General features: G+C 49.7%; 1 protein-coding gene across 1 annotated transcript in view; it reads right to left on the bottom strand.

Annotated features, from left to right (window-relative positions):
- Positions 1 to 17,857: 17,857 nt before the first annotated feature.
- The window catches only part of ARHGAP27 (Rho GTPase activating protein 27), a 36,860-nt gene continuing 35,782 nt past the window's right edge, over positions 17,858 to 18,935 (bottom strand). Inside the window, exons 23-24 of the mRNA XM_038754267.1 lie at positions 18,625 to 18,730; positions 17,858 to 18,168 (exon numbers count right to left, since the gene is read on the bottom strand). Of these exons, the coding sequence (XP_038610195.1) occupies positions 17,991 to 18,168; positions 18,625 to 18,730 (284 nt within the window). The 3' untranslated portion in view covers positions 17,858 to 17,990. The remainder of the gene's footprint in view (positions 18,169 to 18,624; positions 18,731 to 18,935) is intronic.

Below are 18,935 nucleotides of genomic sequence, written 5' to 3'. Positions count from 1 at the left end.
AGCTCAGCACCCTACTGAGTAACCCCTAGAGGAGCAGAATTTCAAGCTACTCCCAGTTCAGAGTCCATAGTCACAACTGCAACCACAGTCTCCAGAGTCTTCTGGCTGGGCGGACTCCCTTGCGGCCTGTGCCCCATTCCATTTTCAGATGATGGCAGTGCTGAGAACTCATGACCAGATTCCCCGGAACAAAACACTTGAATGAGCAATTATCATAACAGACAATGCTATTTAAGTGCTTACTATGTGCCAAGCACTGTACTAAGTGCTGGGGTAGATAGATACAAGGTAATCAAGTCCTACATGAGGCTCACAATCTACATAGGTGGGAGCATGGGTATTGAATCAACCATTTTACAAATGAGGGAATTGAGGCACAGAGAAGTTAAGTGTCTTGTCCAAAGTCTTACAGCCGGTAAGTGATGGAGCTGGAATTAAAACCCAGGTCCTCTAACTCCAAGACCCAGGGTCTTTCCACTCAGACACATTGCATCTGAACCCTCCCCTTGACTTCTTACCCCCAATCATCAGGGGTTTCACCTTCTACAGGGAACTTTGCCAGTGTAGACAATAGATCCACATGGGTCAATAAGAGCTCTTGAGAGAATCAATCAAAATATCCCAGAACCTTGGAATTAACCTCTAGACAATAAGCATGTTGTGGACAGAGATTACACCTACCAACTTTATTATATTGTACTCTCCCGAGCACTTAATACAGTGCTCTGTGCACAGTAAGAACTCAATAAATTCCATGGATTGGTTAATTGATTGGTTCATTCATTCATTGTCATATTTATTGAGTGTTTACTGTGTGCAGAGCACTGTACTAAGCGTTTGGAAAGTACAGTTCAGCAGTAAAGAGAAACAATCCCTGTCCACACTGGGTGTACAGTCTAGAGGGATTGTATCCATCCCTTTGCTTTCCACCACCCCAGCAGGACTGAGAACACCACCTGAGGCAAGAGGCCTCATAAAATCTCGGGAGAGCTACTGCCTGCATAGCCATTGACATGGATTCTCAATCAGGGGAAATTCTGCTCCTCCCACTACAGCTTCCTATTGACTTTTACTTTTATTTTGTGTGTTGTGTATCTGTCTTTGTTCCTCATGCAGTTTTAGTGTTTCGTTGCTCCTTTTGGGTCTGTTTCCAGTTCTCTCATCCCCTACTTTCTATATTTATAGATTGTAAGCCCTTACCAGGGACAGGGTCTAGGTCTAATTCCCACCTATGCCCTCTTTCCCAGTGCTTAGTACAGTGCTCTGTACATAGTGAGCACTTAATAAATGCAGCATGGTCTAATAGATAGAGCATGGGCTTGGGTATCAGCCCCCTCCTTCCTCTCCCCCTCCTTCCCCTCCCCAGAGCACCTGTATATATGTATATATGTTTGTACATATTTATTACTCTGTTTATTTTACTTGTACATATTTATTTTATTTTATTTTGTTAATATGTTTTGTTTTGTTGTCTGTCTCCCCCTTCTAGACTGTGAGCCCGCTGTTGGGTAGGGACCATCTCTATATATTGCCAATTTGTACTTCCCAAGCGTGTAGTACAGTGCTCTGCACACTGTAAGTGCTCAATAAATATGATTGGATTGAATGAATGAATGAATGAATGAATCCCAACTCCACCACTTGTCTTCTGTGTGACCTTGGGCAAGCCACTTAACTTCTCTTTTGCCTTAGTTCTCTCATCTGAAAAATGGAGATTAAGACTGTGAGCCCTATGTGGGACAGGGACTGTGTCCAACCCAATTATTTTGTATCTACCCCAGTGCTTAGAACAGTCCTGCCACATAGTAAGCACTTAACAAATACCGTTAATTATTATTATTATTACTATTACTGCTGCTGCTGCGGCTGCTGCCGCCACCACCACCACCCCCACACCCCCACCCCGCCCTGGGTTGCATCCTAGCCAGAGGGGAAATGAGCAGAACTTGGACCAGTTGGGGTTGAAAGTCAAATTGTTCTGGGTCCTTGGGTTTGTGTTGGGGAAACTTCACAGGCAATATGATCTTCATCGCAACCCACTGCCGTGGAAATGTCTTAATAGTAAGTCTCATTGTGACTGCTTTCTGGAGCCTTCCATGACAGAGGTGAATGGTGGAGAGGTGGCCGTCAAGGCCCGCTTGGAGGAGAAATGGTACTATTCCTGCTGTCCCCTTCCCCACTTCCTTCCTCTACCCCCTCCCCCACCACCAGCCCTGCAACCTCCAGCAAAGAGTTCACTAGAAAGCGTGGCCTGGTGAATGGTTGTCAGAAGGACCTGAGTTCTAATTCTGGCTCTGCCACTTGTCTACTGCGTGACCTTCAGCAAGTCACTTAAATTCTCTGTGCTTCACTAAAATCCTCCCTTTCCTCTCCATCCCAACTGCTACCGTATTAATTCTAGCATTTAACCTATCCCGCCTTGATTACTCTATCAGCCTCCTTGCTGACTTCCCTACCTCCTGTATCTCCCCATTCCAGGACATACTTCATTCTGCTGCCCAGATCATTTGTTCTACAAAAACATTCAGGCCATGTTTCCCCACTCCTCAAGAAACTCCAATGGTTGCCCATCCACCTCCTTATCAAACAGGAACTCCTCACTGTTGGCTTTAAAGTACTCAATCACCTTGTCCCCTCCTACCTCACCCTCCTACTCTCCTACTTCAACCCAGTCCACACAGTTCACTCCTCTAATGCCAGCCTTCTCCCTGAACCTCAATCTCATCTGTCTCGCCACCAACCTCTCACCCACATTCTGCCTCTGGCCTAGAACACCCTTCCTCTTCATATCCGACAGACAGTTACTCTCCCCTGCTTCAAAGCCTCGTTGAAGGTACATCTCCAAGAGGCCTTCTGTGACTAAGCCCTCCTTTCCTCATTTCCCACTCCTTTCTGGGTCTAATTTGCTCCTTTTAGTCATCTCCCAGCCCCACAGCACTTATGTCCATGCCCATGTCTTCCCTCTCCTAAAAAGAAAACCCTCCCTTGACCCCACAGCTCCCTTTAGTTATCGCCCCACCTCCCTCCTACCATTCCTCTCCAAACTTCCTGAGGGAGTTATGTACACCCACTGTCCCAAATTCTTCTCCTCCAATTCTCTCCTTGACCCCCTCCAATCTGGCTTCCATCCCCTTCACTCCACAGAAACTGCCTTCTCAAAGGTCACCAATGATCTCCTTGCCAAATCCAACGGTCTTTACTCCATGCTAATTGCTCCTCAACCTCTCAGCTGCCTTGGACACTGTGGGCCATCACCTTCTTCTGGAAAAATGTTATCCAACTTTGGCTTCATTGACTCTGTCCTCTCCTGGTTCTCCTCTTAGCTCTCTGGCCATTCATTCTCTGTCTACTAAGTGGGCTCCTCCTGTGCCTCCCACTCCCTAACTATGGGGGTCCCTCAAGGGTCAGTTCTGGGTCCCCTTCTATTCACCATCTACACCCACTCCCTTGGAGAACTCATTCACTCCCATGGCTTCAACTACCACCTCTATGTGGATGATACCCAAATCTACATCTCCTCCCTGATCTTTCTCCCTCTCTCCAATCTCATCTCCTCCTTCATTTAAAACATCTCTACTTGGATGTCCTCCCATCACCTCAAACTGAACATGTCCAAAACAGAGCTCCTTCTCTTCCCACCCAAAGTCTGTCCTCCCCATGACTTTCCCATCACTGTAGATGGCACCACCAACCTTCCTGTCTCATAAGACTGTAATCATGGTGTTATCCTTGACTACTCTCTCATTCAACCCTCTTATTCAATCCGTCACTAAATCGTGTCAGTCCCACTGTAACAACATCGCTAAAATCCACCCTTTCCTCTCCATCCAAACTGCTACCATGTTAATACAGTCACTCATCCTATACCAGCTGGATTACTGCATCTGCCTCCTTGCTGACCTCCAGGTCTCCTGTCTTTCCCCACTCCAGTCCATACTTCTCTCTGCTGCCTGGATCATTTTTTACAAAACATTCTGGATATGTCACCCCCTCACCTCACAAAACTCCAGTGGTTGCCCATCCACCTCCACATCAAACAAAAGCTCCCCACCTTTGGCTTTAAAGCACTCCGCCACCTTGCCCCCTCCTACCTCACCTTGCCTGTCTCCTTCTACAACCCAGCTGCACACTTTGCTCCTCTAGTGCTAAGCTTCTCATTGTGCTTCAGTCTCGCCCATCTCCGCCGACCCCTAACCATGTCCCGCCTCTGGCCTGGAATGCCCTCCCTCCTCAAATCCGACAGACAATTACTCTCCCCACCTTCAAAACCTTATTGAAGGCGCATCTCCTCCAAGAGGCCCTCCCAAACTAAGCCCCACTTTTCCTCATCTCCCACTCCCTTCTGTCACCCTCACTTGGTCCCTTTGCTCTTCCCCCCTCCCAGATGCACAACACTAATGTATGTATCTGTAATGTATTTATTTGTATTGATGTCTGTCTCTCCCTCTCTAGACTTTAAGCTCCTTGTGGGCAGGGAATGGGTCTGTTTGTTGTTGTATTGTACTCTCTCAAGTGCGTAGTACAATGCTCTGCACACAGTAAGTGCTCAATAAATATGATTAAGTGAATGAATGAATCTGTAATTCATTTATTTTATATTAATGTCTGTCTCCCCCTCTAGACTGTAAGCTTAGTGTGGGCAGGGAATGTGTCGGTTTATTGTTCATTCGGTCGTATGTACTGAGCGCTTACTGGGTGCAGAGCACTGTACTTAGGGTTTGGGATAGTAGAAGACAGGAATAAAGAGAGACAATCCCTACCCACAACAAGCTCACAGTCGGTGCCTGACTGTCCTTCCCTTGAATACAACACCTCCATTACGCCATTCCTAGATTCCCCCGCCCAAACCTCCCCTTTCTGATCTGGGCCTTCCCTGCTTTCCTCCCCGACCCCCTTCCTCACTTCCTTCCCCAACCCCGCCAACACGTTTTACAAGCCACGGAAACTTCTGGACACAGAGCTTGGCACTATTTGGCACTGGGCAGCCGCTCCCCTTTCCCAAGCGGCCTGGGCATCCTTGCATGTCGCTCTTCCTCCTCCACCCATGGGCAAGCACCAGGAGGGGTGGGGGGAAAACCAGCCCTTCCTAGGGGGCAAAGTCAGACAGTGCTGGACTTGTCCGGAATTGACCCCAGGAGGCCGGAAGAGGAGAAACCACTCCCAGCCTCCTGCCTCCTGGCCCCCACCATCCCCCTCGGTCTGGGCAGCGGTCTTGCTGTATTGTCCTCTCCCAAGCACTTAGTACAGTGCCCTGCGGTAAGTACAGTAAGTGCTCAATAAATTTGATTTACTGATTGAGGGACAGGGATTGTATCCAACCCAATTTACTTGTATCCACCCCATTGATTAGTACAGTGCTTAGTAAATACCACTATTCTTATGATTATTTAGTTTAAAAGTCAACAGAACAGGGTACAGTAGTAGTAGAGTAGAATAGTAGGGATGCAGTGTGGCCCAGTGGAAACTGCACAGACCTGGGAGTCAGAAGACCTGGATTCTAATCCCAGTACTGTCGCTTGCTGTGTGACCTTGGACAAGTCACTTCACTTCTCTGTGCCTCAGTTTCCTCATCAGCAAAATGGGGATTCAGTACCTGTTCTCCCTCTACCTAGACTGTGATCCTGCTGTAGGAGAGGGACTGTATCCAAATTGATAAATTTGTATCTATCCCCACACTTAGAACAGTGCTTGAAGCATAGTAAGCACTTAACAAATTATACAGTTAGTAGAGGTAGTAATAATAATAATAATGATGATAGTATTAAGCGCTTGCTATGTGCAAAGCACTGTTCTAAGCGCTGGGGAGGTTACAAGGTGATCAGGTTGTCCCACATGGGGCTCACAGTCTTTATCCTCATTTTACAGATGAGGGAACTGAGGCCCAGAGAAGTGAAGTGACTTGCCCAAAGTCACACAGCTGATAAGTGGCGGAGCCGGGATTTGAACCCATGACCCCTGACTCCAAAGCCCATACTCTTTCCACTGAGCCACGCTGCTTCTCTAGTAGTAATAATAGTAGTAATAATGATATTTATTAAATGCTTTCTGTGTGCAGAGCACTGTACTAAGTGCTGGAGAAGGATACAGAGGTGGGAATTAGACTAGGTCCCTGGCCATCGGGGGAGGGGCTCACAGTCTGAAAATAAAAAGGGGGAAGGGACTGGAACCAGACAAACAAGGAGAAACGAAACAAAAGGAGAGAGAAACATTCCAGACAGAAAGCAGAGACAGATCGGATGTGGCCGGAACCCTGAACAGGAAGGAGCTATTGCTGCGGGCATGTTTCACTTTAAACGATGCCGTCAGAACTCATTTATCGTCTCTCCGGCTCATTCGCGCTACGTTGATTTAGAATATCCGCTGGCTCAGCTTGAGCAAAGAGAGATTTCCTGAGCTGTGGTGTCGTTTTTCACCAGAGGAAACATATGTGGAACCCCCATCCAGAACAACACCGAGGTGTTGATAGCCAGCCTCCAGTCACGTGACTGGAAATGCTTCATGGGTTGGCAGCCCTACCCAGGAGTCTTTGGGAGTAGTGCTGGGGGGAGGAGAGGAAGGGGAAAAATAAATCTTGGAGTAGTTTTTAAAAGAAGAGGTATTATAATAATAACAATAATAATAATGGTATTTGTTAAGTGCTTACTATGTGCCAAGCACTATTCTAAGCACTGGGGGAGATACAAGGTAATCAGGTTGTCCCATGTGGGGCTCACAATCTTAATCCCCATTTTACAGATGAGGTAACTGAGGCCCAGAGAAGTGAAGTAACTTGCCCAAAGTCACACAGCTAATGAGTGGCAGAGTGGGGATTAGAACCCATGACCTCTGACTCCTAAGCCCGTGGTCTTTCCACTAAGCCACACTGCTTCTCTATCCTTCTAATTTATAATCTTCTCATGAGCAAAACAGCTCATCTGCATTTTGATGTGACCGCTGTGAGAGGGGTTGTTTATTACTTTCACCTGAATGGATTCGGCAGACTCAAGAGGTCAAACAAACAGCAGTTTCACATCCTCACGAGAGTGGGTGATGGGGAGAGGAAGCCCATAAAAACCTTCTGGGAATCATAACTCCAGGCAAGGCTGTGAACAGTCACTTTGGGATCCTCAGCAATCCACATGTCCCAGGCCCTGACGGCTGTCCAGAAATCCAGGACATGCCCTCCATGGAATCAGGGGAATGACTCTGAAGGAACTCTGATGGCCCCCTGACAATTCCCCCTAGACCACATCCTCGAGGGCCTCGACTCTGTAATTGGTGGTAACTAACCAATGTGCACCCAGTCCTCCCTGACAGCCCAGGAGACAGTGAACTTGGAAAACAAGAGATGCCATGTCTTTGCCTGGTTTGGGTCAAAATGGAAAGCAAATTTTCCCCCAGGGGATTCCTGGAAATTCTCTTTAAATTGAGAATTGAGCATACTTGAGCAAATTGAGCATACTTCATGCTGCTGCCCGGATTATCTTTGTCCAGAAACGCTCTGGGCATATTACTCCCCTCCTCATAAACCTCCAATGGCTACCGATCAATCTGCGCATCAGGCAGAAACTCCTCACCCTGGGCTTCAAGGCTCTCCATCACCTCGCCCCCTCCTACCTCACCTCCCTTCTCTCCTTCTACTGCCCAGCCCGCACCCTCCGCTCCTCCACCGCTAATCTCCTCACTGTACCTCGTTCTCGCCTGTCCCGCCATCGACCCCCAGCCCACGTCATCCCCTGGGCCTGGAATGCCCTCCCTCTGCCCATCCGCCAAGCTAGCTCTCTTCCTCCCTTCAAGGCCCTGCTGAGAGCTCACCTCCTCCAGGAGGCCTTCCCAGACTGAGCCCCTTCTTTCCTCTCCCCCTCGTCCCCCTCTCCATCCCCCCGTCTTACCTCCTTCCCTTCCCCACAGCACCTGTATATATGTATATATGGTTGTACATATTTATTACTCTATTTATTTATTTATTTATTTATTTTACTTGTACATTTCTATCCTATTTATTTTATTTTGTTGGTATGTTTGGTTCTGTTCTCTGTCTCCCCCTTTTAGACTGTGAGCCCACTGTTGGGTAGGGACTGTCTCTATGTGTTGCCAATTTGTACTTCCCAAGCACTTAGTACAGTGCTCTGCACATAGTAAGTGCTCAATAAATACGATTGATTGATTGATTGATTGATTTAAATTGAGAAGCATTCTGGGGAAATCTACCATTTCTCCTGGCCCAGCCCTGCTCAGCCTGCTAGTTTCTTGAGGTGGTGGAGTGCAGCAGGTCCACAACTCTCCGAGATCTCCCACAGGAATGTGAGGACACCTTCAGAATAACCAGCCTTAAGGCATCTTCACAAGCAAAGTCAAGTGGAGAGTTGAGGCAATTATCTGGATAACTGAGGGCAAAACAAGAAACCTTGCTATTGAACTTTCTGACTTTTCCCTTGGCTGTGGAGATTCTGCCCAAATTAGTGACTAGCAAGGGAATCAAAACCTGTAAGTTAAAGACACAGCCCCTGCCCTCAAGGAGTTTGTGCTATTTCATTGGCTCAACCCGCTTGGTCAAAATTGTCTTCCCAACAGTACATGTGGAGGCCATGCCCAGATCACCACAGCATTCTGCCACCAACGTCTATCCACCTGCATCAAATATTCTGGTGATTGGACCTCCCAAAGTTAACTCATCCAGCCCCCTACTTCCAAGCAGACCAAACCCAAACCTTCCAAGACATATCTCCCCTCAAAGCCCACAGTATTCATTCATTCATTCAATCATTGAGCGCTTACTGTGTGCAGAGCACTGTACTAAGCACTTGGGAAGTACAAGTTGGCAACATATAGAGATGGTCCCTACCCAACAGCGGGCTCACAGTCTAGAAGGGGGAGACACAGTAGTAGTAAAGGCATTTTTTGAGTGTCTCCTGAATGCAAAGTACATTGTTAGGTACCTGGGAAGTACAACAGAGTTCTGTTGTAAAGCAATATCTCATGGCTTTTACCTCCCCAATCTTATCCGAAAAGGCCTCTGGGCCTTATTACTTGCCTTAACGGTCTCTGCAACAGAACAGTGCTTTGCACATAGTAAGCACTTAATAAATGCATTAAAAAAAATACCCAAATTACTGGGGACAAAAAACTACAGCCCATGGCCTCTGGGGAATTATGGGTCAGAAAAACATGCCAGTTCCTTTCAGACTTGCACCTGCAAGAAGCAGTGTGGCCTAGTAATAATAATAATTGTGGTATTTAAGTGCTTACTAAGTGCCAGGCACTGTACTAAATACTGGGGTGGATACAAGCAAATCAGGTTGGACACAGGTCTAGTGAAAACAGCCCAGGCCTGGATATCAAAGGACCTGGGTTCTAATTGTGGCCCCACCACATGCCTGCTGTTCAACATTGAGCAAGCCACTGAACTTCTCTGTGCTCCATTTCCTCATCTGTGAAATGTGGGGTCAATACTTGTTCTCTCTCCCTTTTAGGTGGTGAGCCCCATGTGGGTCAAAAATTGTGTCCAACCTGATCATCTCCTACCTATTGTAGTGCTTAGCATATAGTATATACTTAATAAGTACCATTATTACTATTATTATCATTAGCTGCTCATGTGTGTTTCCTCCCACCCCTACAAGGGGATAGTGAAGGCGGGGAAACTGGGATGTGGGAGCCTGGACCCAGGGGCTAGAAGGGCTCAGGTGTCAAGGGTCTCGGGGCTGGTGGTGAGTCCATTTGGCAAAGAGTCTGGCTTCCCCAAGTCAAAGCATCCCTGGGCATGTGCCAGAGCGTTCTGCTTGGGGAATGGACCCTGGCCACTTGTGGAATGGACCAATTGCCCACTCATTGGATGCTGAGCCCCAGGCCAAAGGATGGTGGGCAAGTCCAGATGCTAAGCGGGTGGGTTGTGCGGCTCAGCTTCCAACTGGCAGGTCCAGGGCCGGGGGTGGTTGTCCCTTGCAAGGCAAAGGCCCCAGGCCCCCAGGATCACAGCTGGAGAGCCCTGGACCCCACCTGACCATCATCTGCATAATAGTAGTATTTATTAAGCAACTTACTATGTTCCAGGTTTACTTTACTAAACTCAGGTGTAGATACAAGCAAATCGGGTTGGGCCCAATCCTTGTTCCACTGGGGTTCACAGTCTCAATCCCTTTTTACAGATGAGGTGACTTAGGCCCAGAGAAGTGAAGTGACTTGCCCAAGGTCACAGAGCAGACAAGTGGTGGAGATGGGATCAGAACCCATGACCTTCTGACTCCCAAGCCCGTGGTCTAACCACTATACCATGCTGTTTCTCCATCAAACCCCCACTAAATGCCCAGAGGAAGCCCAGGGCCACAGTCAGGATTGGACAAGGGCAGTTTGTAGACTGTAAGCTCATTATGGGCAGGGAATGTGTTTGTTTATTATTATATTGTACTATTCCAAGCGCTTAGTACACATGAGCCTGTTGTTGGGTAGGGACCATCTCTATATGTTTCCGACTTGTACTTCCCAAGTGCTTAATACCGCGCTCTGCACACAGTAAATGCTCAATAAGTACGATTGAATGAATGAATTGTTCTGCATACAGTATGTGCTCAGTAAATACGATTGTTTGACTGACTGTCTGTACCTGGACCGTGTGTAATTCAGGCAGAGTCCAGTGACCGCCCCCAGCCTAACCCTGCAGCCATTCTCGGGCCTCACAGGGGCATTGACGCAGACACCCTAATGGAAAGAGTACAGACCCAGGAGTCAGGGAACCTGGGTTCTAATCCCAGCTCTTCCACTTAATGCCGTGTGACTTTGGGCAAGACACTTAACTTGTCCGTGCCTCAGGTTCCCTCATTTGTAAAATGGGGAGTATTGACCCAGGTGGTGAGCCCCAGGTGGGACAGAGACTGTTTGTGATTTGCATTTTATTTATCCCCGTGCCTAGTACAGTGATTGGCACATAGTAGGCACCTAACAAATACTATTATTATTATCATCATCATAATTATTACTATCCTAATCCTGGGAGAGGGGGAGACTGAAATTTTCTTGTTCTTGCAGAATGTGGGGAGGTGCCCCAAACTGGGAACCATCTCAAGCCTCATTGGGCCCCCCTGGCTAGTCAGTCAGTCAATTGTATTTATTGAGCACTTACTGTATGTAGAACAGTGTACTAAGTGCTAGGGAGAGTACACTATAACAATAAATACATTCCCTTCCTCAACAAGCTTACAGTCTAGAGGGGAGCTTATAGTCTTGAGGAAGGAATATCAGTGGCCCAAAATCAAGTTCCCACCACCACTCCAGGTGTTTACCTGGGTGGTTGAGGGGGTTCCAGACCTGCCACATGTTTCCCGTTGGCTCTTTGGTGACAGCCAGATCCTGATTTTGGCATCTGGGCTGCATTGCTCCACCAGAGGGATGGGGCAAAAATATTTGTTTTGTTTTGTTATCTGTCTCCCTTTTCTATTCATTCATTCATTCATTCATGCAATCGTATTGAGCACTTACTGTGTGAAGAGCACTGTACTAAGCGCTTGGGAAGTACAAGTAGACTGTGAGCCCACTGTTGGGTAGGGACTGTCTCTATCTGTTGCCGAATTGTACTTTCCAAGTGGTTAGTACAGTGCTTTGCACACAGTAAGTGCTCAATAAATGTGATTGAATGAATGAATGGCTGCCTATCTTGCCCCTCCCTCTCCCTCTCTCTTTCCCCTCTCCCTCCCCTCCAACTCTTTCTTTTTTCCTCCCCACCTCCCTCCCTCTTCCTCCCCTACTCTCTCCCTCCCTCCCTTCTTTTCCCCTCCCTTCTTCCCCCCACTTCCTCTCTATTCCACCTCCCTCTTCCCACCCTGCCCCTTCTAGCCCTTCACGAAAAGAACAAGGCTGTGCTTTGGCCATGCAAGCAATATCCAACTTGTACTCCCCAAGCGCTTAGTACAGTGCTCTGACACAGTAAGCGCTCAATAAATGCAATTGATTGAATGAATGAATGAATATCCTCAGGTAAAACATGCAATCCCTGCATGCTGTGGGCCCCTTTGGTCTGCTGCGGAACTGCTGGCTGAGCTGGGTTTTTTTTTTTTTTATGGTATTTGTTAAGCACTCAGCATGTGTCAGGCACTGTACTAAGCGCAGGGATAGATAAAAGATAATCCGATTGGATAACAATCCATGTCCCCTGTGGGGCTCACAGTCTTAATCCCCATTTTACAGATGAGGTAACTGAGTGTCAGGGAAGTTAAGTGACTTGCCCAAGGCCACATAGCAGACAAGTGGCAGAGCTAGAATTAGAACTCAGGTCGTCTGACTCCCAAGCCTGTTCTCTTTCCACTAGGCCACTCTGATCCACAGTTTCCCCATCCGAGGCTCATCATCACCTTGTCACTGGACTGCTGACTGCCCAGTTAAGCTGTTGTCTAGCGGGAGTTCATCAACCCCATTAGCACAGGTCCATCAGGGATGGGTTGATTGTGTCTGCTTGGAACCCAGTGCCTGAGCTTGTCTCCACGCCAGCCCCGGCAGGGCAGAGCAGGTCAGGGCGGAAGCCTCCCTTCCCCACCCAGGTGCCCATGATGCCATTAGTTTCTGCTGCTGTTCCACCTCTCAATAATAATGATGGCATTTATTAAGCGCTTATTATGTACAAAGCACTGTTCTAAGTGCTGGGGAGGTTACAAGGTGATCAGATTGTCCCATGGGGGCCTCACAGTCTTCATCCCCATTTTACAGATGAGGTAACTGAGGCACAGAGACGTTGTGACTTGCCCAAAGTCACACAGCTGACAATTGGTGGAGCCGGGATTTGAACCCATGACCTCTGACCCCAAAGCCCATGCTCTTTCCATTGAGCCACGCTGCTTCAATCAATCTATCCATCCATCAATGGTATTTTTTGAGCACCTACTGCATGTGGAGCACTGTACTAAGCACTTGAGAGAGAAGTAGCGTGGCTTAGTGGAAAAAGCCCAGGTTTAGGAGTCAGAGTACTTCCCAAGCGCTTAGTACAGTGCTCTGCACACAGCAAGTGCTCAATAAATACGATTGAATGAATGAATGAATGTGGAATTCCGACTCCGCCACTTGTCTGCTGTGTGACCTTGGGCAAGCCGCTTAACTTCCCTGTGCCTCAGTTACCTCATCTGGAAAGTGGAGATTAAGACTGTGAGCCCCACATGGGGCAACCTGATTACTCTATATCTATCCCAGTGCTTAGAACATTGAGTGCACATAGTAAGCACTTAACAAATTCTCTAATTATTAGTATTAGAGCTGGTAGTCCCTATCCCTGTCCTCCAGGATGTTACAGTCTAGCAGAGGTCTCTCCTGCCCACCTCAGTCCAGGCTTCCCCTAGGCCCAGCCAGGAAGCCTTGCTTGACCATGGGAATGGGGCAGTGCCTGAGCCTCCTCCCTTCCCCCTCAGCATGTCAGAGTCCTCCCTGCTCCTGCAATGACGTTATCTCAGTGCATCCCATGAGGTCTCCACAGCATAGTGTCATCCCAAGGAGAGCCAAATTAACTGAAGCTGGGGCCTGGGATTGATTTGTCCTGCAAGGACCCTTGTGTGACCCGTGACACAGATGACCATGTGTCTCAATGACATCAAATGTGGTGCACCCTGGTGATGTCATTGCAAAGCCGGGCCTCTCCAAGATAGAGGCTGTGGGTGGCCCAGTTTTTTGGGCCCACCCAGCCAGGCAGCTGGGGTCTTTTGTCTAGTGGGTCTGGGAGGGGAAGGGGGGAGCCAGGAGAATAAACTGAGGTCTAAAAAGGAGCTTGGGCTCTGCCCTGACCCTGCCATGACCCAAGATGTTTTTTCTTGTCTCCTCCCTCCCTGGGCTTCATCCTGCTCAGACAGCTTCCCTCATGACTGGGAAGACCCTGAGCAATTTCTTTGCTGAACACGAGAACCAGTTGACTTCTCGGACATCCACCCTTTCAGTTTCACTGCCCTAGTGAAGCAGCATGGCTTAGTGGAAAGAGCATGGGCTTGGGAGTCAGAGGTAGTGGGTTTTAAACCCGGTTCCGCCACTTGTCAGCTCTGTGACCTTGGGCAAGTCACTTAACTTCTCTGTGCCTCAGTTACCTAATCTGTAAAATGGGGATTAAAACTGTGAGTCCCATGTGGGACAACCAGATTACCTTGTATCTATCCCAGTGCTTAGAACAGTGCTTGGCACATAATAAGTGCTTACCAAATACGATCATTATTATTATTACTTTAGGGACAAAAGTGATCACTAGTGAAGAAGATCACTTCTCAGTGACAGACAGGACATGCCTCCATAGCCATCCAGCTTCTCCCCTTCTCTTCACCAGAGAGTGAGGAGAAGGTGGCTGGGAGAACTAGGCCAGCACAGGATGGATGGGGAGCAAATCATTTGACTGCTCTGTGCCTCAATTTCCTCATCTGTAAAATGAGGATTCAGTACTTGTTTTCCCTCTCCCTAGAATGTCAGCCCCATGTGGGACAGGGATCGGGTCTTATCTGATGATCTCATATCTACCCTAGGGCTTAGCACAGTGCTTGGCCCATAGTAAATGCTCAGTGAATACCACAGTTGTTATTGGAAGGGGTGTGATTGCCTTGGAGAATTGAGTAAGTCTGAAAATGAGGGGCAGGTCCAACTTCTGATATGAGAAGCAGCGTGGCTTGGGGGAAAGAGCATGGGCTTTGGAGTCAGAGGTCATGGGTTCAAATCCCAGCACCACCGATTGTCAGCTGTGTGACTTTGGGCAAGTCACTTAACTTCTTTGTGCCTCAGTTACCTCACCTGTAAAATGGGGATTAAGACTGTGAGCCCCCTGTGGGACAACCTCAACACTTCGAATTCCTCAACGCCAACTCTCTCCTTGACCCCCCTCCAATCTTGCTTCCGTCCCCTACACTCCACCGAAACTGCCCTTTCAAAAGTCACCAATGACCTCCTCCTTGCCAAATCCAACAGCTCCTACTCTATCCTAATCCTCCTTGACCTCTCAGCTGCCTTCGAAACTTTGGACCACCCCCTTCTCCTCAACACGCTATCCAACCTTGGCCTCACAGACTCCGTCCTCTCCTGGTTCTCCTCTTATCTCTCCAGCCGTTCATTCTCAGTCTCCTTTGCGGGCTCCTCCCCCCACCTCTGATCCCCTTACTGTAGGGGTTCCTCAAGGGTCAGTTCTTGGTCCCCTTCTGTTCTCTATCTACACTCACTCCCTTGGTGAACGCATTCGCTCCCATGGCTTCAACTATCATCCCTACGCTGATGACACCCAAATCTACATCTCTGCCCCTGCTTTCTCTCCCTCCCTTCAGGCTCATGTCTTCTCCTGCTTCCAGGACATCTCCATCTGGATGTCTGCCCGCCATCTAAAACTCAATATGTCCAAGACAACTCTTTATCTCCCCTCCCAAACCCCTGCCTCTCCCTGACTTTCCCGTCACCACCGTCCTTCCTGTCTCACAAGCCCACAACCTTGGTGTCATCCTCGACTCCGCTATCTCGTTCACCCCTCACATCCAATCCATCACCAAAACCTGCCAGTCTCACCTCCACAACATCGCCAAGATCCGCCCTTTCCTCTCCATCCAAACTGCTACCTTGCTGGTTCAGTCTCTCATCCTATCCTGACTGGATTACTGCACCAGCCTCCTTTCTGATCTCCCATCCAACTGTCTCTCCCCACTTCAGTCTTTACTTCACGCTGCTGCCCGGATCATCTTTGTGCAGAAATGCTCTGGGCATGTTACTCCCCTCCTCAAAAATCTCCAGTGGCTACCTGTCAACCTACGAATCAAGCAAAAACTCCTCACTCTTGACTTCAAGGCTGTCCATCACCTCGCCCCCTCCTATCTCACCTCCCTTCTTTCCTTCTACAGCCCAGCCCACACCCTCCACTCCTCTGTCACTAACCTCCTCACTGTGCCTCGTTCTCGCCTGTCCCGCCGTTGACCCCCCGGCCCACGTCCTCCCCCTGGCCTGGAATGCCCTTCCTCCAAAGCCCTACTGAGAGCTCACCTCCTCCAAGAAGCTTTCCCAGACTGAGCCCCCTTTTTCCTCTCCTCCTCCTCATCCCCCGCCGCCCTACCTCCTTCCCCTCCCCACAGCACCTGTATATATGTTTCTACAGATTTATTACTCTATTTTACTTGCATAGTTACTATTCTATTTATTTTGTTAATGATGTGCATTTAGCTTTAATGTTCTGACACTTGTTCTGATGACCTGACACCTGTCCACATGTTTTGCTTTGTTATCTGTCTCCCCCTTCTAGACTGTGAGCCTGCTGTTGGGTAGGGACCGTCTATATATGTTGCAAACTTGTACTTCCCAAGCGCTTAGTACAGTGCTTTGCACACAGTAAGTGCTCAATAAATACGATTGAATGAATGTATGAATAACCTGATCACCTTGTAACCTCCCCAGCGCTTAGAACAGTGCTTTGCACGTAAGTGCTTAATAAATGCCATCATCATCATGTAAGCACTAAGTAAATATTATGTAGTATGCACATCCCAGTACATAGCACAGTGCTCAATATGGAGCAGATGCTAAATACCATAACTGATTATTTATAAGTATCTTGTCTATCTCCCCAGTTAGATTGTTAGCTGCTTGTTCTCCCCAGTTGGTAACTTATTTTTAATGTCTGTCTGCCACTCTAGATTGTGAGTTCCTTGTGAGCAGGGACTGTATCATCGACTCAACTGTATTATTCCCTCACAAGTGCCTAGTACCCCAGACGATGGGAAGCAGTCATTAATAACCATTGATTGTGGGCAGGGAGCATGACCTGCTCCTGTTAGACTGCACCAAGCGTTTATTACAGTGCATTGCACGAGGTGGATACTCAATAAATATGATTGTTACTCCTGCTGCTCACTGACTGGACTGGAAGCCTCCGAAAGTAGGCTCATGCCTCTTCTTTGACTGTGAGCCCCTCAGGGGCCAGGAACCATGTCTAATTCTCTTCGGATACTCAGTACAGCATTTTGCCTACAGGAGGCATTTCACAGATTCTCTTACTGCTCCTTTAAAGCCAGGGCCTGGGTCTCCATCACCTCAGTACACAGTGGGTATTCAGGACAGACTTGGGGCAAAGATGCTGCGAGCCCTGTTCTGCGGGTGGTCGTGAGGATGAGGAGAGGGGGATGAGGAGGGTGGAAGAATGAAGGGGAGGGAAACGGGATGACACACAGGGGCAGAGGGAAGGCCATTATATGGGCAGAGCGGAGCAGGGCAGGCTGAGGCCAGGGCAGGCAGGGGCCTGGACACTGGCTGGGGTGGCTCAGTCCAACAGACAGCCGGGGATGGGGGGCCTGGACACTGGCTGGGGTGCTTCTGCCAAGCAGAGAGCTAGGCTGGGGGTTGGGAGCTGCTCTGTGACGTGTCTTCCCTGGTGAGTGAGCTGGCAGACCAACTACTGGGTAGGGACAGACTGTGGTCCCACTACAGCTCCTGGAGATGTGCTGGGTCTCTTTTCTTGTGGAAAGGGGAGTCCCTGGGGCTGCAGGGCAATGGGGTCCCTGCACCCTGGAGAAATATTGCGTTTCTGGGAGAAGAAAAGATCCTGGTAGTCCCTGAGATCACTGCTTCCTCAGGCCTGCAGGGGATGGGAGACCAAATGACCCCCCTGCACCTTCGGAATGTGGAGCAGGAATGAGTGGCGAGGGACCCTTCAGCTGGAGGGAGAGCAGCTGAGGGCCCCAGGGAGTCACAGGCCCAGTGGGCTGGGCTGAGGGCTCTGGCTGTGGTGGGTGGGAGCTGGTCCTGACTTCGTGCAGGAGAGCCTGGCGGGGCTGAGCCAGGGGAAGCTGGGGCCCCAAAGTCTTGCATGGGCTGAGACCAGGGGGGCCGGGTGGGGAGGGGGCAGCAGTGGGGCTGGGGTGGGCCCAGGGGCAGTGGCAGGCTCTTTGCAGGGCCACACAGCTCCAGTGTCTCCATTTATTGACCAGTCCTCCCCTCCAGTGCTGTCCTGGATACCACCCCGGGTCCCAGGCTCCAGTTCAGCTCCCAGCCCCAGCGCACAGTCTGGGTTGGGGCTGACAGACGGGCCCAGAGGCTCAGGCATCAGGGAAGATGTAGTGGCATTGCTGCAGCATCAGCTCCACCAGTTGGTTCTGGAACACCATGTTCACAGTCATGTTGCCTTCGTCCCTCTCGGGCTTCAGCAGTGTCGGCCCGAACACGATGGCCACGCTCTGCACAGACATGCGGTTCTCCTCCTGGTGCTCAACAACCCTGGGGCCGGCAGCCGGGAAGGGAGCAGGATCAGTGGCCACAGGGCGGGGCCGATGGCCGGGGGAGGAGATAGTGGCCATGGGTGGAGGGGTCAATGGCCACGGGGAGGGGCAGGGTGTGCATATCAGGGAATATGTTCAGCAGCTAGGCACAGCTGGGGAGAGGGGTGAGGGGACGGAGAGGAGAGGGAGAAAGGAAAGGAAGAGTAGAGGGAAGCAGCCAAATTAGGCTGGGGAGAAGGGGTAGGGGACAGAAGGAAAGCGAAGAGGTCAGCATTCTGCCAACCCCAGGAAGCCCTGGGTGGGGTCCAGTCCAGAGATTCACAGAGGCAGGGAAAGGTCAGCCTGCCCACACCCCCTTCCCTCCCCAACCCCAGCACGTGAGCTTCTGGGCACAGTGGGAGCAGGGACTAGGGTGGAGTTGGGGGGCGGGGAGGGCAGGGGAAACGTGTCTCACCGGCACAGGTGCTGGAAGAGGACACGCATGGTGTCTTGGTTGACGGAAGGGAGAGTGCGCACAAGGTCACGGGTGCAGCGGCTTCGCTGGGCCGGATCCTGCAACTCTGTAGAGGAATGGCAGCAGTGGTCACTGCCAGGGGTCACTACCAGGTTGGGCACCAAGGAATCAGGGCCTGGCATTGGGGAGGCAATCCAGGACCTGGGGTGTCTCGGGGGGACGACCCTGGGGACTGAGGGCCACCCCCCCTCGCCCTACCCCCGGGACCTTCCCAACAGGACCCCTGGGTGGGCACACTCCCGAGCAGCGGG

The sequence above is a fragment of the Tachyglossus aculeatus genome, chromosome 11 (genome assembly GCF_015852505.1).
Source record: "Tachyglossus aculeatus isolate mTacAcu1 chromosome 11, mTacAcu1.pri, whole genome shotgun sequence".
NCBI classification, from domain to species: domain Eukaryota; kingdom Metazoa; phylum Chordata; class Mammalia; order Monotremata; family Tachyglossidae; genus Tachyglossus; species Tachyglossus aculeatus.
The sequence above is the reverse complement of the archived record's forward strand: the minus strand, read 5'-3'. Positions and strand labels throughout refer to the sequence as shown.